Genomic DNA, 22,383 nt, shown 5'->3' with positions numbered 1-22,383 from the left:
TGTTCACTGTGCGGCTACAAGATAACTTCCAGGTGAACTGCTCTTAAAAAGAGCTACAAGTGCTCTCTCCCTCATCCTACCGTTCATCTCCTTCCGTTTACTGCAAGTTTAATGAGGCGACACCACCATCCCACTCCCTCACACAGGATTTACAAACATCGTCAAACATGATTCAAGGAACACTTGCTCTGGTGCTTACGCTTTGGAGCTGAACACTGAAGCTGAAAAGAAATAAGCTGTGAAGGATGACGCCCAGCCCTGAGAGTAAAATTCAGTTTCAATACCAGCTACCATGTATCTTCTGAGCCAGCAGTCATAAATGTGATGTGTGGGTCTGCAACCTTCACAGCAAGAGCATAAAAGCCTGCGCACCTGGCCTGGGTCGTTGTACCAAAGTTCATCATGGAGTCGGTCAGGATGGGCCTTTTTACGTTTGATTTCTGCAATGACATCGAAAACTTCCGAGTCTGAGCTGCTAGAGCAGGTGCTGTCCTCATCGGACTCGCATTCGGATTCACTGGAACTCTCTACAGAGGTGAGGGGAAAAGATGGAGAGAAGCTGAAGCAGTCTGCAAGCTGGTTTTACATGAAGATTTTACATGCAGGTTTTACATGAAGATTTACATTTTACATGACGATTTTACATGAAGATTTACTTCCAAATGAACGAAACATAAGGATGTACATTTAGAAACATAAGGACAGCTGTTTATCTTCCAGCAAACACTCCAGTGCCTACTCCACACTGGAACTCTGCTAAGCAACCCCATGAAACCTAATAGAGCCCATGATGCTAAGTCACAATCTAGAGGGGGAAACAAAGGATCAAAGATTTTTAGAGAAAGAGTTGGTGAACAAGACCAGAGAAAATGCAAACCGCCAGAGCTGTTTGAGGTTTCACCTCCTAAAAGGTGCAGTGAATCCACCCTGATCCAGAAAGGCCACTGGGGTTTCCTAGAAGGGGTGCACGTGACCCAGGCACAGGGATGAGGGCGGGGTTAAGCTGATGAGAAGGAAAGGAACACAGATGGGGCGCTGCAGGCAAAAGCATGGAGCAAGGCTATGGGTGGACTCTGGCTGGAGCAAAGGCCTCACAGGAAAAAATCCAGAAGTGAGGGGATAAAAGGTCATGAATGCCAGGCTCCGAACATCAGACTGAATCAGATTCTAAATTTTTTTCTCTCAATAGTAACAATAGGAGACTTTAGTCCTTCAAAATCTCTAGATCAAAACAGACCAAGAATTATTGTAATGAAATGAGCCAGCCACAAAAGACAAATACGGTGTGACTCTACTTATATGAGGTACCTAGAGTAGTCAGATTCATAGAGACTGAAAGCAGAAAGGTGGTTGCCAGAGGCAAAGGGAGATAGGAGTAGGGAGTTGGTCTTTAATCTGGATAGAGTTTTCAATTTAGCAAGAGGAAAAGAGTTCCAGAGGTTGTTTACACAATATGAATGTACGTAACACACTACAGAGCCACACATTCAAAAATGGCTAAGTAGTACATCTTACGTGTGTTATGCACATGTTCTTTGTATTTTACTACAATCAAAAAAGCAAAAAAAAAAAAGACCTAGAATGGAGTGATCCTACAAGAGATTAATGCAGTACAGAGTAGGAAGAAGGAACCCTTACACTGTTGTATTTTCGAGTGTACTATGTGAGATGGGTACTGTCATCCCTCTTTTAAGATGAGAAAAATCGAGACACAGAGAAATCACATCACTTGCCCGAGATCACATTTCAAGTGGCGGAACAAGGATTCAAACCCAGGCCAGCCGGTTCTGTCGTGCTTTTCCCCACCATGGACACTGCCTCTCAGTGAGGAAGACATAATAAAGGTGGGCAGACGAGAGCCAGATAACACGCAGGAAAAGGTGCAGGAACGTCTCCTCTGTGTACAGCGTTGTGTTAGGGGCTAAGGACCCAGAGTGGTGAGAAGCAGTGATCTCAGCATCTCCTTGGAGTCTCAGAATACACACATGAAAAGATGTAAGAAAGTGATGGAAACTTTGTGAATAAAGAGAGACCTTCAAAGAGAGCTGGACTCTGGGTGGAGTTTCCACACCCTGGCAGTGGAGAGAGCCACAGGAGATGCCTGCCCATTAGATCACGAGGCACGGGAACAGGCTCCTGCTTTTGACAGGAGGCTGGACTGTGGTCTCTTCTGATTTTAAGACAGAAGGATTCTAGGGGGACACAGTGGCCAGCATGCTTTGCAAATGAAATCTCTTATGTATTCTACTGAATATAACTAAGGGAAAAGAAAATTGAAAAGAAGAAAGTTACATTGCTATGTATTTGCTGACTAGAATTAAGGAAAATAAAATGGACATTAGGAAATTTTACTGTGGGACTCTCAAGGACAAATCCCAAAAGTCTGGTATTAAACAATAAAAAAAGAGCACAGGATCTTGGTCTAGTAACTTATGACTCACCTAAATCTTCATCTAGCTTCGTCTTGGGAGGCTCCCATGGGGGTCTAGCAGCTTTGGCCTTCTCTTGCCTGCTCCCCAACTCTTCCTCAAATTTGTCATATAAGTCACGGAGCCTACTTGTTCCAACCACCGTAGAATCTCCCTTTGAAAGATAAAGGACCAATATTAGGGACTATATTAATAATAGTCATACCAAAGAGACATAAGAACTCACCGATAACCAAAGATTTGTAACAGCAAGATATCATTTTTCAACCCTTAATTTAACAAACATTTTAAACACAAAATGCCCAGAGTGCTGGCAATGATGCTCTGAATTGCACACACATATATGGCTGACACAGCCCTCAGGTAAATGCACCTTGCCAACCCTTAGAAACATTAGAAAACTTCATCTATGCCGTTTTGATACAACAACCAAAAAATCATAAACCCCTCAGAATTCATGACACCTGATACCCTCCTAGAGAACATATACCCCTTCCCTACTGAAATTCACTGATGGTGTATATTCTACATTAACCCAGTGACCCACAAACCACACAGGCACCCCATAAACACAGGGACAAACACACACATACTCTCTACAAACACGGGGTTCTGCAATACATTCCTGGAGGAAGTTCCTCACTTTCCCTTACTCTCCTCCCAGGTTGAAAATCACTTTAAACATCCACCTGAAATGCACATTTGACATTTTCAAAAGGCACCTTTCCAACATAAAATGAATATTCAATCATAAAATCTGCAATTATTCCCAAAAGAGGGTGCCTGCTTTCCTCAGCCCCACCTCATTACTGACACTGGCAATGCTGGGGTGGCTCTGACACTTAGGCCCTCTCTGCACCAGCAGTGCACAAACAGAAGCCAATGTTGGCCTTCTGGTTTATCAGCCTTCCTTCTACACTGGAGTTTTAACACACCCACAAAAAAGGTGAGGAAAAGCAAAAGCTCTGCCTGTTTAAATGCTCTGGACCTCAGTGCCTTCAACTTTATTTCAAGGATAATGATACCCACGGGGAGCCATTCACCCCTTCCTCCTTGCTAATAGAACTGTGATTCCCTTCAGGTTTGGGGCAGAGAACTTGGGATCTCAGAAGCCAGTCCCTCTACGCCACAGATGTCTCTGTCCTAATCCCTGGAAAGTGAACATGCCACCTTTCAGTGCAGAAAGAACTCTGCAGATGTGAGAATTCTGCAGAATTTGGGGTGGGATTATCTGGGTGGACCCAATTGAATACGAGCCTTTAAAAGCGGAGCGGCTCTCATGGCAGCAGTCAGAGGTGCAACAGAAGAAGAGGCAAGAGATATTTAAACCACAAGAGAGACTCGACCCACACTGCTGGCTCTGGAGATGAAGGAAGGGGTCCATGGGCCAAGGAATGCACACAGGCTCCAGAAGCTGGGAACAGCCCACACCTGCCAGACAGCAAGGAGACAAGGGCCTCCATCCCACAGCCATAAGGAACTGAACTCTGCCAACAACCTGAACAAGCAAGAAAACAGGTTATCTCCAGAAAGGAGAGCAGTCCTGCCAGTACCTCAATTTAGCCAGTGAGACCCAAGTTTGACTTCTGACCTACAGAACTGTGAGCTAATAAATGTGCGGTATTTTAAGCCATGAATGAAGTCTGTAGAGATGGATTATGGCAGAGATGGAAAAGTAATCCATTAAACACGATTCTGGGCAAAGGGATGGAAGAAGAGAACCCTGGGCACCCTGGGCTCCACCCAGTACTGCCCTCTGCATCTGTGTCTGGGCAGAGGTGTGTATGGACACGATGCCTGGGGCTCCCGTGGGCATCCTGCAACCGTGGTGGACCCTCCGGAAGACAGCGATGCTCACCTACGGCCCTGCCATCACTAAGGCACTAAATACACACCAGCCACCACCTCCCTCCAGATGGCTTGTTGAGGAAAACAAACCCAGCAAGCTTAAACCACGATCAGTTAAGTATTCTCATTTACAACAACATTCTGAAGTAACAGATGCCTTCTTTCCAGGGATGTTTTAAGGATCCAGGGGGGTAATCTGAGACGCGCGGAGCAGTTTCACAAACAGGGCTCCATCTATGAGCTTCTCCTTGCCTGTGTCACCTGAGCTATGACTTAAAACCCTGCTTTTCTCTATCAAGTAAAATATCATGCCACCAAGAGAGACCTCTCCAACCTTTCTGCCAGAGGCGACAGTCTCCTCTCAAGCTCACCAAAGGTAAGGGCCCAGTCCAAGCTGAAGCTGTTTTTACAAAATTCCGAACAACAGAACGCTCTCTTATCTACCCCACCCACTAAATCTAACATCTCCAGGCTCTTCTGTCCTAAATCTGTAGGTATCCCTTTCTTCACTCATTCATTTCATCAGTGAACATGACTGTGTCTCCATCCTACGGCAAATACACCTAACTTAATGGGGATTGAGGCATAGTGCCTGTCAGGGGAGAGAGAGAGGAAAAAAAAAAAGAAACGGAGAGTGATGGAAAATAAAATGGAGATGAAAGAAAGAGAAGGAGAAGCGAGTACACAGAGGTCATGGGGCCCCCACGGCAATGAGGCACGGCTGCTGAGCCCCACGGAGCCCCATCGTGAGCAGCACGTGTGCTGATTCTCCCGAGAGCCCATCCAAGGTGACGACACCGCGGCTCCACAAAACCAGCAACCAGCACGGGAAACCTGCGATGGGTACCTTTGGTCAAGGGCAGAATTGCAAGAGACAAACTCAATTCTCCCTTGTTTCTCATTTTGAGGGAAAAACACACACACGCATACAGATACATACCACAGAATGTGTGACATAGCTATGGGTGAGAGCTTACAAGGCCACCAGCATCAAGACTAGCAGTGTCATCAAAAATCAGAATGAAGAGATCCTTTCATAAACCTGCGGCACTCTTGCCTTTGTCAAGCAGCTTTTGTCTACAGCAGTGGTTCTCAGCCAGGGGGAGAAGTGTTCTGTCACGCCCCCCGGGGACACTGGGCAATGTCAGAACACAGCTTCGGTTATCACAGCCATGAGGTGCTACCGGCATCCAGTGCAGAGCCCAGAGATGCTGCTCATTACCCGACCATGCCCCGGGCAGGCCCCGCCACAAGGAACTACCCAGCCCCAGACGCCAACAGCGCCGAGCTTGAGAAGCTCTGGTCCATAGCTACTCTCCTGCCACAGACCTACCACCTGATCCATGGGGTCACTGGAGTAGTAGTTTTCTGAGTGGGTGCACCGAATCCACACAGGCTTAAGGAGTTCTTCCTCCTCCTCCTCAGCTTTGTCAGGCAGCGCCTCCTCTGGATCCTTGTCCTTGACTGAGGTATAATTCTTCTCTTTGCCAGAGCCCTGGATGTCACTCCATCGGTCTTTTTCTTCCTCCCAGCGAGCTCTCTTCTTCTCCCTGCTTGGGGAGCGGCTTCAAAAGGGGGCGAAGGGAGCCTATTAAAAATGTTCTTTCCTTGTAAAACTGTTCTATTTTACCTGTTTAGTTCATTTGTCACCTAAAAGAAAAACGTCATGCCAAACCACCATATTCATTTGTATGAAAAACCAGTGACCCTCTGACACCAGTCTGCTGACATCAGAATCACCTGAAGTTATTTGTTTAAAAATACAAATTCCCAGGCCCTACCCCAGATCTACTTACTGATTCACAGTCTCCGGGGGTGGGGCCCAAGATTCTATATTTTTAATAATCTCCCCAGGTGATTCTGGTCTGCATCCGGCATGTTCAGGAGCAACCGGCAAACTATAACTCCTCAAATAGAAAGATCTCTGGGAAATATGTGGACATCTCCATCCATAGACAATCTCAGCATTGAGCACACTAGTTTTGAATTCTCCACATTCTGCTTTGCCAAGAGAAATAAAAAGTCTTCACAAAACATGGTCTCCACTTAGCCATAAATTAGCCTGAGGACCAAAGTCCAAGCGTGAACCAGTTGTACCATCCCTCACCATTTCTCTGGAAGCCCCTACTTGGGTATTACTGCTTAACAAACCACCAATTTGCCTAATTCTGATCCCCACAAATACTAATATTAACTCAATTAAAAAGGAAAAAAACCAATTCTATCTCCTTGAATTGCTGGAGCATGAAATTTGCAAAGGCTCAGCGTATGGATGTGCTTGGAGGGAAAAACCCATAGGGTAGATTTTTAAATTAAGCCCAGGACATTTCAGTGGAACCATACAGACTTGGAGAATCCAGCCAAGGAAAGAGACTGCTTTATTAGTGATGTGCTGCCAGCTCGGCAGCTCTGCTAACAAAGTCACTCTTATCCAAGAAAGTTTACATCTGGGTCAAAGTCACAAGTAAGTTTTTCCATCAACTCTATCATTCATTTCTAATTTTATAGCAGGGAAAAGCTAAGTGTAGGTGTGTATACATCAGGGGGAAAATAGTGGGTGATTAGAAGGATTATGCATACAACTTATTGATGCAACTTCTAAATATTACAGTGTACATCAAGAGGTTTGTTACCAGAAAAAAATATTTACTGTGAAGTAAAGTGTACATATGTTCACTGTAGAAAAATAAAACAAAAATCACCTGTAACACCACTCAGAGATAACAATTATATTTCACAAATATGTTAGAAGATATAGATATATAAACATGTAAGTTTCTAAAAACAGGAACTCTATAGCCTGTTCTCCTCAACAAAGTGGTAAATCAGGAACATCGTTCTATTTCAATACATCTACATCTGAACCATTTTTAATAATGCATATCATTTTATATGTATATACCATAAACTGACAAATCTGATCATTGTCATTTAGGATGTTACCTTTCTTCCCCCATTGCAAACAATGCTACTATAAACACACTTGTGTTCTTTGCAGACTTGTCATATTATTTCACACACAAAGAGTGTGTACTTTTTTAAAGGCTTCTCTACAGATAAGAATTACCAGTTTAGATTATCATCAAAACCGTATGTGATTTCCCATTTCCACACATTCGGTCAACATGATTGTTTTTAATCTTTTCCATCTTTACAAAGAGAACATCTCATTTAATTTGTCACTACTGAAATAACACGTTTCACATTCACTTCTTTTATTAATATGAACATGAATCAATACGTCTTGCCAATATTTTTAAAATTAGGATTAGTCTTTTTTATTGACAGTTTTTTATTTAAATTATCACCAATCTTCTGTCATATGTAATGTAACCTTTTTCAGTTTATTTTCCACATACAATCTTTAAATGGCCAAATGCAAAGATTGCTTTTGTTTCTATTTTCAGTCTTAGTGTTATGGCTGTAATCCTTTCCCATAGCAAGGTTACATAAATATTTTATATTTTTCAGTTACTTTTAACATTAATTTTGTTTTACTCTATCTGTCCAAGATGTAAGGCAGAAATCTGAACTCAATTTCTTTTCCATACAGTTTGCATTGTTTCCATATCAGTTTCTCCTCTGATCTGAAAAAACAACTTTATGATAGATGTAAACCTTTATATATATTTGAATGTTGTTCCAGATTGGTCTCATTGACCTATTTATACCCATACCAAACTGTGCATTATTTTTCTTCATTATACTCACTTCTATTTCCAAGAAGAATTTGAGTCCTAGTAAAGTTCTAAAAACAGTACCTCAACTGAACTTACATTAAAATTATAGATTTTTTGGAAGGCAGACATACTCACCACTACACCACCAACACCACTAAAAACTACAAATATTTTGGAAGAACACTGGTATGTTTTTTAACCCTATCTTCCACTCCCACTACAGGAATTTAACATGCCCTCCATTCCTTTACATCACCTTCCTTGTCATCTACTACACTTAATGTCTTCCTATTGATCTATATATTTTTAAGTTTATTAAGAAATTTAACTTTTATTCATTTAAATTTTCTGTAATCAAACTACATTTTTTCCATTAGATTTTCTATTAGTAAGTAGGTATTCCTGGTATTCAGGGAAGGCTCTTGATTATGATATGTTTATGGTATAACTGTCAACTTCAGTGAGTTAATTCTAACATTCCTTGGCTGAGTCTCTTGAACTGTCCTGGTAATATCATTAGCTAATAATGGCAAATCCTGGCTCCCGGTGGTGTGGTTTTATTTGTTTTTGTTTGTGGTCCTTCCTGAGAGCCTGACACTCTTGTAAGCACTCTGATACACTTAGTCCTGACAAGAATCCTGAGGCAAATATAATATCCCCTAGACAGGAAACAGTATTAGAAATTATATCACTTGCCCACACTCACACAGCTAGTAATAGTTAAATGCTAATATGAGTATTTGACACATACATTTTGACATGTACTAAAAATCCCACCAAATGTTTTATTATTATTACCATCGAGAAACACAGGCAGAAGACATCCTTATTCCATCCACTTTAGGCAGGTGTCTTAAATAATGGATGGTCAGGGTTGTATATTGTGAACAACAATTAGTATTCTTTTTTCCTTTTTTTCACACTTTGAGAGGGACATTTCAAAATAGGAGTAAAACATCATTTTAGGTAGGTGTCTCAGGCATTTCAAATTTCAAAATCCGAACTCAAAATTGTTGTTTAATAATATGCTATATTACGAACTATGATAACGTTTCCTCCTTTACAGTATTTATATCTATAACTTTTATTTTCTCATCTACTGCATTAGTTAGAATTCAAAGAATCCAAATCTCTGCCTTCTCCACAAGTTCCTGGGTACTGGAGAAGAAGCAACTAACCCAACAGGTTTCTAGCACGCCACATTAAAAACCAGCCTCAGACAGGCCCTCAGTAAGTTCCACAAACACGGGATTTTAGCTTTCTTCCTATCCTTATCTCCGTCTCTTCCTCAGGCCCGTTCTCAGTGAACAGACTCTTCCTAGTTGACCTCATCTAATTCACGGCATTTAGCATTTCCAGCTAAGATCTCTTTTCTGAGCCTCATACATCTGCGTCCCACTAGGTACCACACAATTCCACCGAGCTGTCTCACAGATTTTCAAATGTCACTTGCCCCAAATTGAATTCATTCTTTTGCCTGTTTCCTAGTGTTTCTAGCCCTCCAAGGGGAACATCAGATCTCAGGTGATGAGACTTGGGTCCTACTGACTCTCCCACATCGATCTCTCTCAATTACCTCCAACTTCCCCGTCGTCACTGCCACAATGGGTCGGTCTAGCCACAATCATTTCTTTCCTGGATTACTAACAAAAGCCTAAACTCATTTCGCAACCTCCAGGTTTGACCCTCTGAGACCACTTCTCCAATGCAGCCTTCACATCTGCTCTTTCTCTCCCCCTACCATTTGCCTTCCCTTATGCATTCCTACCCATACTCCAGGGAATCTACATTGTCAATCTATGACTACCCGAAACTGAGTTACTAACTACTGTGTTCCAGAAGCAATATGTATTTGCTCTATCAAAAGCACTTCTCACAGCACTTAACTTTCTTATTCCTGGAAAGCAGGGACTCTTGTTAAAGACTATCACCATACCGTACAATACCTGAGACACACAAGAATACAACGTTTGACATTTGCTTGTTAAGATATACATCAGGTGACAGTGGTAGGAAATGCGGTCTCCTTGTCTTTTTTTCTAACGTGTATGGGAAGGCCTATAAGGTTTCAACATTAAATTTGGCTCTTCTCAGATGGTATCAGTCATGTTCATCACGAGATAATGTTCTCTATCAAGTTACAAAAAGTCTGCTTATACTCCTACTTTACCAGTTTCTACTCATAACTGAATGCAACTTTAAATAGCTAATAGGCAAGCACTGAGATAACTCTAGAGATTCTGACACAAAGAATTACAGTTACAGATCTCCTAATACTAATCTATCTACCCATGCAACCTTGGAATAAACCCTCAACTATTATAACACACAACTGAAAACAACCCGCTAATATACTAATCAGTATTTTCATATCCATATTCATAAAAGAAATTGTTTTGTGGTTTTCTTTTCATTGATAGTTTTGCCGTTTGGGTTTTCCTGATATCACAGCATAAGCTGAGCTTTCCTTCCATCCTCTTCAGTGTTCTAAAAACAGTTTCAAACTTTTTTGGAAGTGACACAAAGTCAACTTTTTCCCATAGTTATTGGCCTATTAAAATTTTCTGCACTAAGTGTAAGGTTTATAATTTTTGTTTTCATAGAAACAACCCATACATCCAAGTTTTTAAATTTCTCAAATAAAACATCAGTACTGATACCAATGCACTATAATTTTTAAATCCCCTTCATTCCTATAGTTCTATTTTCTAGTTTATTAATTTATTTTACCTTAATACTTTTTTCTGCTTTTTTAGAGTCAAGTGATTAGATAATAATTATATATATAGTTACCATTTATTTGGCACTACTGGGCCAAGTGCTAAGTGTTTTATGTGTGTTACCTCAATGACCCCTCGCCACTCAACAAGGCAAATATAACTGTCCGTATTTTAACAAAGACTCTGAGGCTTCAAAAAGTTTCTTTACCCAATAACAAAGTTGGGAAAATGAATAATTGACCCCAAATCTGTCAGATTATCAAGAGTACTATTCTTAATTACCATTTATTAAGACATGAATTTTTAGCTCTTGATATAGAATTGGTTACATCCTGTAAATTTTTATTTGCAACAATTTCAATGTCATATTTCCAAATAAAGTGTTACTGTAGTTTTTCTTTTTTTCTTTTTTTTCTGAAACAAGTAAACTTAAGAGCATAATTATGAATTCTCAAGATCTTAAAAAAAAAAAAACCTTGAACTACTAATATAGAGTTTTACTGCAACTGAGGTCACAGTGTGGCCTAATTTGGGGGACTTATCAAGATTTTCCTTGTGCATCCTATATACATCTTGAAATAAAAGGTTTTTCAGTAACTGGCTACTTTAGCTTTTCACAGTGTTCTTTGGACAGATGCTCAGGCTATCCTGAAGACCTGGCTGACAGCCTGCACAAGCACAAAATCTGAATTTCAGGAGATAATGCTATGACTTCTTCCAGTGTCAACTCCTTGCTTACCTTCCAGATCTCTTATACTCTTTTTTGTAGGACCTTTCCAGAGATGGTGATCTTCGGCTGTCCCGGTGCCTGTGTCTCTCCCGTTCCCGCTCTCTTAAAGGAATTAATACACAGAGCTGTTTTCAACAGAAGACTCAAAAACACCATCTCTTTTCACTGAATTCATCTAAATAAATGGACCTCACCTCACCTAAGTATTTTGCAGCACTACTCACTATGGGACATTTTTATTCACCCTTCATTTATTAGAGGATAAAGGGGCATTTCACTTTGCACTACCTTAGACATTTCTTGCTGTTTTCTTTTTTTAAAAAAGAAGTTATGCTTAATACTAAGCAATGAAGGGAATTTTATCATAATCTTCTCTTGAGACCTTCCAACCAGCCAATCGTTCTACAGGGAAAACTTCAAAGGATTCAACTGCCTATTGATTTCTGGAACACTCTTAATTGCATCCAACAAATAAATGCAAGTTAAAGCTTTTATAGTAAAGATTAGCACAAGGGTCTATAATGAAGAACTCTAAATTCTTATAGGTTATACACCTGAGGGATAGTTCTTAGTCATCACTACCTACCATGAGGCTCTAGGTCACCTTACCTTTAAGTGCTGTTTTCATCAGGGGAAAAAAACTCTAAACAGAGACACTGAGTTTACTCAGTGTAAAACTAGAATGCAAGATTTTAAACCTTCCAATATAAAGCTGGAATTTAGTAATAATGATAGCAATAACTTATGAGCCTAATAAAAAAGTACAATGAGATATGAAACAAAAATTGGAACCCCAGTGTGTTTACATCAGAACTAAATCTAAAGGAAATAAATACTAGGTCTTGGAGTGGGGTAAAAAAATGCTGTATTAGCCTGAGTCCAGCAAGAAGACTACACAAATGTCTAAACTCAAAAACAGCCACCACCACCCCCCCCACCCCACTACCACTTCCACTGCGGGGGCACAGATCCGATTCCTGGTAGGGGAACTAAAATCCCATATGCCTGTCACACGGCGTGGACAAAAAAGAAATAATAATCCCCCACTTACAGCCAAATAGAAGAAATGTAAATTCACTGAAATAAAAACTTACAAAATTAATAAGAGATCTTAGATATTAACACAAAAATTGTTTTTCCACTTAAAAATCACCCCTCCCTCAAGAAAGACTTCTTTGAATAATACTTTTAACACATACTTAAGGCTCAGGTACACACCAGCCATCCAAAGTAAAGTAGCCAGTGCTTGGGATTCCACATTCTTTATCTGATACACTTCTAAAATGACAGCTTACTTTTAGACAGCAAATCCCACCTAGTGAGTGGTATCACATGACAATGATGTTTGGTTCACAGAAGCATTCGATATAAGACAGAGGACTGACACTCTGCTGAGACCCCCAGAAGGAACTGATTTTACTGCGGCTGTGACATTAAGGCCACTCCAGAGCAAACACCCTCAAGTACAACATCATAAAACAACTTCAGGGTAAATAAAGGCCATGTAGAAAGATGAGTTAACTGCCTAAGGTCCCCCACAGTAAAGGGGTTGTGGTTTAGGCTAATGGGGATTAAGGGTCATTTTTTCAGGCCATGTAGAAAGATGAGTTAACTGCCTAAGGTCCCCCACAGTAAAGGGGTTGTGGTTTAGGCTAATGGAGATTAAGGGTCATTTTTTCACCATTTGATTTCACTTAGTGACAGGGATCCTCAGTTTACAGGACATCTGTGTTTCTTCAAGCTTAAGCCTGGATGGGAGAACTCAGGAATTTACAGCAGAACCCTAAAAACCACAGTACTCTCAAACAGGAAAAAAAAAAGAAGTCATCTATAACGTTGAAGTTTGCATCAAAATGTTTCCCCAAAGACAGGTTTAGTAACAATTACTTTAAATCTGAATAAAACTATCAAACTCTTTCGAGTTTAGATTTTCACCATAAAATTGTAAAATAAACCCTCACAGGCCTCTGCCAACTAATCCATCACAAAGTTAAGAACAAAACTGACAAGGCACACTAAGTCATACTGAACAGGCTTTTCAAAGTCTACCGACTCTAGTCAGCTTTAGCCCACCAGAATCGATCACCCCTGTGGGAAATGTGTCACTTCTGCCTTCGACTGGGCATCAGGGAGAAGCAATAGTGCATTTTCCTTCCAAACCTTCCAAGGCCTGGAAGGCCTCCTTCCAAACTTTTAGGACTGAGAACAACTGTTACCATTTACTGGCAAAATGTTCGGTCAGAATCAAACACACAGCCATGAGAACAACATGGAAATCAAGAAGCACATTAATTCCATAGGAGTCAAGACTCACTCTCTACAAACCCAAGTAATGAGGTGACCTGGTTTGGGGACCTCAAACTTTTCAGCACAGAAGTTCCACAAGACAGTGAAGGTGAGTGAACACACCACAGCAGCCAGAAAGAGAAGCATCATTACCAGCTTGACAAGTGGAAAACCTCAAATCTTCATTGATACAAACAGTTCACTGAAGTTACAAATAAATATTAGTAGAATCAATATATGCACAATTTTTATTTTTCCATCTAAACCAATGGTTCTTAGGTTTAGAGTAACAGATTCATACAATCTCTTAAGAATCTGCTGTAAGCCACTGATTTATTTATAGAAAAGATATATAAACATAAAATTTTACATATAACTTCAGAGAATTTCTAGATACCCATCAATGAACGTCTGCTGGAAACCTTATTTCCTTGTAAATATAGATTTTTGGTCTTTTGGGTGGGAAAAAAAAAAAGAAATTTAATCCGGAGTGAATTAGTATGTTCTAAATGCAATTTTATTTAGTATGCATAATTTCAATGCAACAAAATCAAATTAAAAGCTATTTTGAAAACTGTAACTTTGATAATGTATACCTAATATTATTTCATTTTATAAAGAAACAGAGCAAGAAAGCAAAAACATAAGATAAACTTCCATTTATCCTAAAAATCATGAAGCAAGTTCAGCTTGTTAACTAGTTGGATTCCGACTGATAACAGCGGCCTGCTACTGCTGCTGCTGCTAAGTCGCTTCAGTCGTGTCCGACTCTGTGTGACCCCATAGACGGCAGCCCACCAGGCTCACCCGTCCCTGGGATTCTCCAGGCAAGAACACTGGAGTGGGTTGCCATTTCCTTCTCCAATGCGTGAAAGTGAAGTTGCTCAGTCGTGTCCGACTCTTTGCAACCCCATGGAGTGCAGCCTACCAGGCTCCTCGGTCCATGGGATTTTCCAGGCAAGAGTACTGGAGTAGGGTGCCACAGCAGCCTGCAGACCATCAATTCCAAAAGAACTCACAGTGCAGTAACCTGACAAGATGGTCATACTGAACATAATTAAATATAACATCCACACAAACAACTACAAGATCTTTTATTGACCATCATTAAAATGCCAGCTGTACTCTATATAGTGATTGGCTTACATTCATTGACATGAACCCGTGTTGCTCATTTGGGGATGCTTTTCAAAGTGGCTTTCTCCTGAGGTCAACTTCTTTCCTCATCAGTTGTCTCTCCCTCTTTAATAAAACAGCCCTTTCGTTTTATAAACCGAAATGCACGGCTGGACCTTTTTGGTCTGGTTTGCTGAGCCGCAGAAATGGCTTATGTCAGGATCTCCCCAACTTCCCTTAAAAACCACAGGTGTGCTTTACCTGCTCCGATCGTAGCTCCGGTGGCGAGAGGGCGTGCGCCCCCGCTCGTGATCGGACCTGTAGCGGCTGTCCTGCCTTCTCCGGTCGGGGCTCCGGCCGCGCTCCCGCCGCTCCAGGGACCGATGCCGCTCGCCCCTCCCGTGACTGTGGTCCCGGTGCCTGTGGTCGTCGTAGTGCTTTAGCCTTTCCGGGGACCGCCTCTCACTGGGAGCCTTGGGGAGCGGGTACGGAGGGAGGTGCCTGAAGTGAGGGCTACTGCTGTTACTAGCACTGGGCGGGAAGGAACTGGGGCTGTTCTGGAAGCTACTGAAGTTAGGAGGTGGGAAACTGTGGTGCGAATACCCCGGCGGGTACTGGTAATTGACCTGCTGCGGAACGACGGGAGGCGGCGGCGGATGCGGCAGGGTGGGCGGCGGCATCATGAAGGGGAAGGCGCCTTGGCCGGGAGGCGCTCCAGGGACTGGGGGGTTATTGGGGCAGGGTAGCGGGGGCGGCATGGGAGGGAAACAGGGGGGCACGGGGAAGGGGGGCCTCATCTGGTGGTTGGGGAACGGGGGCCGGATCGGGCAGGGCGGAAGGGGGCCTTGCGCTGAAGGAGGCATGGGCGGAGGGAAGGGTACAAAGTCTGGTCTCGGAGGCAGAAAATTGGGGGCCGGAGAGTTGGAGAAGGTGGTGGAAGGGGCGCTGGGAGGTTCGTATTGGTATTGCACAGGAGGCTGCTGAGGGTGAAGCAGTCTCAGATTTTGGGGCCTGAAGGCTGGTGCGGAGGGTCTGGCTCCATGTCCCCCTCGCCCTCGGGGACACCTGGGTCCTCCTGGGTGGAACGACATTCTGTGACTTTGGTGGAGGAAAGAAAAAGAGAAGAGAAAAACTCACTATGTAAACAGCTTTCACCAATACCTGACCACCCCTTAGGCTGCTGGACTATTCCACCAATCTAACACTGAGTTCTCTGCATTATCTGAAACTCCTCAGGGCGAATAAACTCCTCTTCCCAGGTCTCAGCCCCTCAACCAAAGCCATGGGCAGTCCCTGGACCCTGGCGCTTCCTAAAGATGCTCCACTTCCAGCATGACGAGGTCACATCTCAGTGTTCAACCATCTGCTATGGTGTCCTTCTTCAAGTTCCCCCCAGCCTTGACCTCACTATGTCATCCTGTCCACACACAGCATGTTTCTACACATACACTGAGTATCATCCTGCCACACCGTCCTCCCCACTCAGCTGCTGCTGCTGCTGCTAAGTCGCTTCAGTCGTGTCCGACTCTGTGCGACCCCATAGACAGCCGCCCACCAGGCTCCCCCGTCCCTGGGATTCTCCAGGCAAGAACACTGGAGTGGGTTGCCATTTCCTTCTCCAGTGCATGAAAGGGAAAAGTGAAAGTGAAGTCGCTCAGTCGTGTCCGACTCTTAGCGACCCCCTGGACTGCAGCCCACCAGGCCCCTCCATCCATGGGATTTTCCAGGCAACAGTACTGGAGTGGGGTGCCATTGCCTTCTCCCCCAACTCAGCACAGACTCACAAATTCAACTCAACATGTCCTAAAAGGAGTCAATAACCTTGCCCTCCAAGAGAAAACCACTGGCTCCTTTTTTAGTGTTTCCTATCTCAATGCATGCATGCATGCTAAGTCCCTTGAGTTATGTCAAACCCTTTGTGACCCTCTGGACTGTAGCCAACCAGGCTCCTCTATCTGTGGGATTTTCCAGGCAAGACTGCTGTGGTGGGTTTTCCTGCCCTCCTTTAGAGGATCATCCCAACCCAAGGATCGAACCCATGTTTCTCAAGTCTCCTGCACTGGCAGGTGGGTTCTTAACCACTCGTGCCACCTGAGAAGCCCCTTCCTGTCTCAATAGATGAGACCATTCGTTGGTCTTCAAGTCATACACCAGGGAATTACCTGACAACTTCTCCTCCCTTAACCCTTCTAGTTAAAAATTTATGTTCAAACGCCTGCATAATTTCAGCTTCATAGATACTTGAGTCCTTCCATTCCACACCATCCTCTCCTGCCTCACTACTACAGTAATACCCTTGCAGGCCTTTCTACAACCAATGTCACCACCCCCAGGGTCTTGCTAGGTTCCCTGGTTCCCTGCTCTCACACGCTGTGTGGTTATTTTTGGCAGGTGCTACAATGATTACAGGTAACCAGCTTATTATCTCATTTCACCTTTGGTGTCTGCCTGACCTCAGAACTGTCAGTACCATCAGGGCAGAGCTCCAGGATGGCTCCTTAACTGCTCTTGTCTGGGTTCCCAGCCATGGACATGGCCCATGTTAACACACGCCCTCCTCCTCACAGATCTAAACCCTCCCCACCCTGGATGGCCAGTGTTTGCTCCTCCCTGGTCGCCCAAAACGATTGCCATTGCTATCAGACCACTCACCATGCACTGCCATGCATCGTGACGTACTATCTGAATATGTCACATTTTCCACAGAGAATATAAACTCTAGAGAACAGAGAGAACAAATAGATATAAAAATGTTTCCCAAACTGCTCATGCTAGAAAATATTTCTGTGATTATCTTAACACTGATTTTGCATGCTCCAATGCAGTTAGCATTCTAATAAAATTAAGAACATGCTGAACTGAATTAATGTTCACAACTAATTTTTAAGATGTCCTAAGTTCTTTGCCAACAAAGGTCTGTCTAGTCAAAGCTATGGTTTTTCCAGTGGTCATGTAGGGATGTGAGAGCTGGACTACAAAGAAAGCTGAGTGCTGAAGAATTGTTTATTTTGAACAGTGGTGTTGGAGAAGACTCGAGAATCCCTTGGACTGCAAGGAGATCCAACTAGTCAATCCTAAAGGAAATCAGTCCTGAATGTTCATTGGAAGGACTGATGCTGAAGCTGAAACTCCAACACTTTGGACACCTGATGTGAAGAACTAACTCATTGGAAAACGCCCTGATGCTGGGAAAGATTGAAGACAGGAGGAGAAGGGGATGACAGAGGATGAGATGGCTGGATGGCATCACCGACTCGATGGACATAAGTTTGAGCAAGCTCCGGGAGTTGGTGATGGACAAGGAAGCCTGGTGTGCTGCAGTCCATGGGGTCGCAAAGAATCAGACACAACTGAGCAACTGAACTGAAGTACTTATCTCTCTGACTCAAACAATCAGTAGCTTAAAAGACTGGAAACTTAGGCATATTCCATCTCTAATCAGCTAAAAGACCAGGGGGGGACAAATCATTTCTGCTCTCCCACTCTACATTCTTTCTCCCTCAGTGAGATTAGCATTTAGATTCAAACTTAACTATAATCTGGTCAACATAACAGTTTTCTTTGATTCTCATTCTCAGTCCTTCCCATTGAAGAATGTTATGAAGAGGAACAGCTTTCCAAATACTTGGGCTTCAGCAAAATGTTTTAAAAACCCAAACAAACATTAACTGCAGAAAGTCTCAATTTAGAAGCATCTTCCTAGTCTTTCTAACCAAAAGTTTTACCAACAGGCTTAAGGTAGATTTTCAAATGGCTCATGAAAACAGTTTGAGTATTTAGCCTTATCAATCACTGTGCTTCATAGGAGTAGACACCAAATAATATCTCATTAATCATTACCAAGGGAACATTTCATGCAAAGGTGGGCACAACAAAGGACAGAAATAGTATGGACCTAACAGAAGCAGAAGAGATTAAGAAGAGGTAGCAAAAATACACACAACTATACAAAAAAGATCTTCATGACCAAGATAATCATGATGGTGTGATCACTCATCTAGAACCAGACATCCTGGAATATGAAGTCAAATGGGCCTTCAGAAGCATCACTACGAACAAAGCTAGTGGAGGTGATGGAATTCCAGCTGAGCTATTTCAAATTGTGAAAGACGATGTTGTGAAAGTGCTGCACTCAATATGCCAGCAAATTTGGAAAACTTACCAGTGGCCATAGGGCTGGAAAAGGTCAATTTTCATTCCAATCCCAAAGAAAGGCAATGCCTAAGAATATTCAAACCACCGCACAATTGCACTCATCTCACACGCTAGCAAAGTCCTGCTCAAAATTCTCGAAGCCAGGCTTCAACAGTATGTGAACCGTGAACTTCCAGATATTCAAACTGGATTTAGAAAAGGCAAAGGAACCAGAGATCAAATTTCCAGCATCCATTGGATCATAGAAAAAGCAAGAGAATTCCAGAAAAACATCTACTTCTGCTTTATTGACTGCGCTAAAGCCTTTGACTGTGTGGATCACAATAAACTGTGGAAAATTCTTCGACAGGGGAATATCAGACCACCTGACCTGCCTTCTGAGAAATCTGTAGGCAGGTCAAGAAACAATAGTCAGAACTGGACATGGAACAACAGACTGGTTCCAAACTGGGAAAGGAGTACATCAAGGCTGTATATTGTCACCCTGCTTATTTAACTTATATGCAGAGTACATCATGAGGAACGCTGGGCTGGAGGAAGCACAGCTGGAATCAAGATTGTCGGGAGAAATATCAATCACCTCAGATATGCAGATGACAGTATCCCTATAGCAGAAAGCAGAGAGGAACTAAAGAGCCTCTTGATGAAAGTGAAAGAGGAGAGTGAAAAAGCTGGCTTAAAACTCAACATTCAAAAAATTAAGATCATGGCATCCACTCCCATCACTTCATGGCAAATAGACGGGGAAACAATGAAAACAGTGATAAACTTTACTTTCCTGGGCTCCAAAATCACTGTAGATGGTGACTGCAGCCATGAAATCAAAAGACGCTTGCTCCCTGGAAAAAAAGCTATGACCAACCTAGACAGCATATTAAAAAGCAGAGACATTACTTTGCTGACAAAGGTCCATCTAGTCAAACCTACGGTTTTTCCAGTAGTCATATATGGATGTGAGAGTTGGACCGTAAAGAAAACTGAGGGCTGAAGAAATGATGCTTTTGAACTGTGGTGTTGGAGAAGACTCTTGAGAGTCCCTTGGACTACAAGGAGATCCAACCAGTCCGTCCTAAAGGAAATGCATCCTGAATATTCATTGGAAGGACTGATGCTGAAGCCAAAACTCCAATACTTTGGCCACCTGATGGGAAGAATGGAGTCACTGGAAAAGACCCTGATGCTGGGAAAGATTGAAGGCGGGAGGAGAAGGGGACGATAGAGGATGAGATGGTTGGATGGCATCACACACTCAATGGACATGAGATTTTGAGCAAGCTCCAGGAGTTGGTGATGGACAGAGAAGCCTAGTGTGTTGCAGTCCATGGGGTCGCAAAGAGTCGTACACAACTGAGCAACTGAACTGAATGATTATCATTCAGTTCAAGACCCTCATGATAAACCTGGGGCCTAGACAGCCCATCCTGTCACCACAAGCTACTGAGAGCCAAAAGAATTAGCTCAAACTCCATGCTTGGCATTTAAGGCCTTCTGCAATCTGGACCCAACTTCTTCCAGGCCAAATCCTCCATTAACTTTCCCATGAAGTGCCTATCATCCTGCGTGTGTGCTAAGTCGTTTCAGTCATGGCCACTCTTTGCGACCCTATGGATTGTGGCCCACCAGGCTCCCCTATCCATGGGATTCTCCAGGCAAGAATACTGGAGTGGGTTGCCAGGCCCTCCTCCAGGGGACATTCCCAACCCAGAAATTGAACCCTTTCATTGTGTCTCCTGCATTGGCAGGCAGGTTCTTTACCACTAGGGCCACCTGGGAAGCTCTTCTATCACCCTAGATGTTCCCAGTTCCTAACATATGAAGTACTATCATCCAGCTTATTCTCTACTCCTGTTCTTCTAAAACCCCTCTCTGTGACTTTGCCCATTGAATTTTTAACCCATCTACCCATGTCAAATGCCACATCTTCTGTGCTATCTTGGTTTACCTTAAGAAGTAATCCCATTCCCTCAAGACTTCCGTTCTCTTAGTCTGTACTTACTTCTTTTACAGAACTTACCAGAGACTGCCTCATATAATAATTATGTGTGTACATGTCTTAACTCCTCCACTAGGTTATTAGGTCCTTGATGAATTGGGTTGACTCATAATCATTTCTGTATCCCTCACAGCCCCTGGCAGAACATCCTGCACAGTAGGTGATCAGTAAGTGTTTACTTGCTCACCAGTGATATATGTTTCTATGTTGCTACTGGACATTTCCCTACTGAACATATCCACAACAGGTTTGCATTACCAAAGCCAGACAAAAAGCAGACCTTTTCACTGATTCATGCAACATTTAATGAGCCTAGACAGGTGGGGCATGGTCACAGGCCCTGATCACTCAAAGATGAGTAAGGCACATAGTAAGCAGGGCTCCTGAAGCCCAGAATCCATATGCAGATACATTTTTTAAAAAATTACATAATGTGATAAACACAAATAAAGAGGTATGCACAGAGCCCAGGGGAAACACAAAGGAGTGTACTGAATCTAGAGGTGGACAAGAGTCAGGATCACCAATACTCCTGTACAGTGTGTTCACTGTTGTTGAATATTCACTATTAGATCCTGATGGATATTTCTAAAAACAGAATATCTGAAAACACTGATTATGAAACTGACCTATTAAAGGCACAGTCAGGCTGTGTTGTGGATGTGAACTTCAATTCAAAAGTCAAGGAACTCACTGCAACTGGAAAAGTAATTATTTTCGGCGTCTGCCTCCTCCTAAGTTTCTGTTTGGAAGCAGGGAAACTGAGGGAGTCGTTTTGCACAGTTAACATGTGCAGGAACATCAGTCTCTGTACAAAGAGTTGCAAAGTATGACTACATTTCTATTAACGCGCTCTTCCACCACCTGAATCTCCAGCCCGGTCACTTATGTCTGGCTGATTCGTAATTGCGTGTTTCCCTGTTTACATCTCCCGCCAGACAGTGAGCCCCACGATGTAAACTTACAGTCTCATTCCCCGCCCGAGATCCCAGCGGCCCCAGGCCTGGACCACCACAGGCGCGCCACAATGAATGAAAGGTCTCATTTTTCACGACTATTTATTTGCAGGATCCGGGCCTAGGGTCCCATTTTTTTTTTTTGCCCTTCGCTGCAGATCTGAAGAGGAGCTGCCGGATCCTAACTCCCAGGCGCCTCTCGCCCCAGCCCCAGACGCGAGCCCCGTTGAAATTCGGATCCTTGGAAACACTCCCTCTTCCAACACCCACAAGCTGACCCTTTTACCTAGAAAAAGCTCTCGGGCTGCGAGGTCGCCGTTACAGTAAAGCCAGACTTATAGTGTAGCCTCCAACACCGTAGCACCGCCCGCGGCTCCGGAACAGGAAAGCAAGAGAATTAAAAAGCAAACGTGAGAAAGCCGGATCGCAAGAGGGAATGCTCTCGGGCTCGCCGCAGCCCCTTGTGCACG

At 43.0% G+C, this 22,383-nt stretch overlaps 1 protein-coding gene across 20 annotated transcripts in view; it reads right to left on the bottom strand.

The window, feature by feature from the left end:
- DROSHA (drosha ribonuclease III) overlaps positions 1-22,290 on the bottom strand; it is a 115,572-nt gene extending 93,282 nt beyond the window's left edge. For 4 of the 20 annotated variants that reach the window (XM_081523900.1, XM_081523914.1, XM_081523903.1 and 1 more), the window contains exons 1-7: positions 22,200-22,290; positions 17,462-17,527; positions 15,071-15,907; positions 11,417-11,509; positions 5,611-5,842; positions 2,442-2,583; positions 373-527 (exon numbers count right to left, since the gene is read on the bottom strand). In XM_081523900.1, the coding sequence (XP_081380026.1) occupies positions 373-527; positions 2,442-2,583; positions 5,611-5,842; positions 11,417-11,509; positions 15,071-15,907; positions 17,462-17,478 (1,476 nt within the window). In that variant the 5' untranslated portion in view covers positions 17,479-17,527; positions 22,200-22,290. Of the gene's footprint in view, positions 1-372; positions 528-2,441; positions 2,584-5,610; positions 5,843-6,073; positions 6,185-11,416; positions 11,510-15,070; positions 15,908-17,461; positions 17,528-22,199 lie in introns of all 20 variants that reach the window. The other 16 variants (XM_081523902.1, XM_081523915.1, XM_081523906.1 and 13 more) reach the window with 8 other exon arrangements.
- Positions 22,291-22,383: the final 93 nt, after the last annotated feature.

This window comes from Giraffa tippelskirchi, chromosome 8, assembly GCF_054371585.1.
Source record: "Giraffa tippelskirchi isolate mGirTip1 chromosome 8, T2T-mGirTip1v1.2.pri, whole genome shotgun sequence".
NCBI lineage: Eukaryota > Metazoa > Chordata > Mammalia > Artiodactyla > Giraffidae > Giraffa > Giraffa tippelskirchi.
This window is presented reverse-complemented; position numbering and strand designations above follow the sequence as displayed.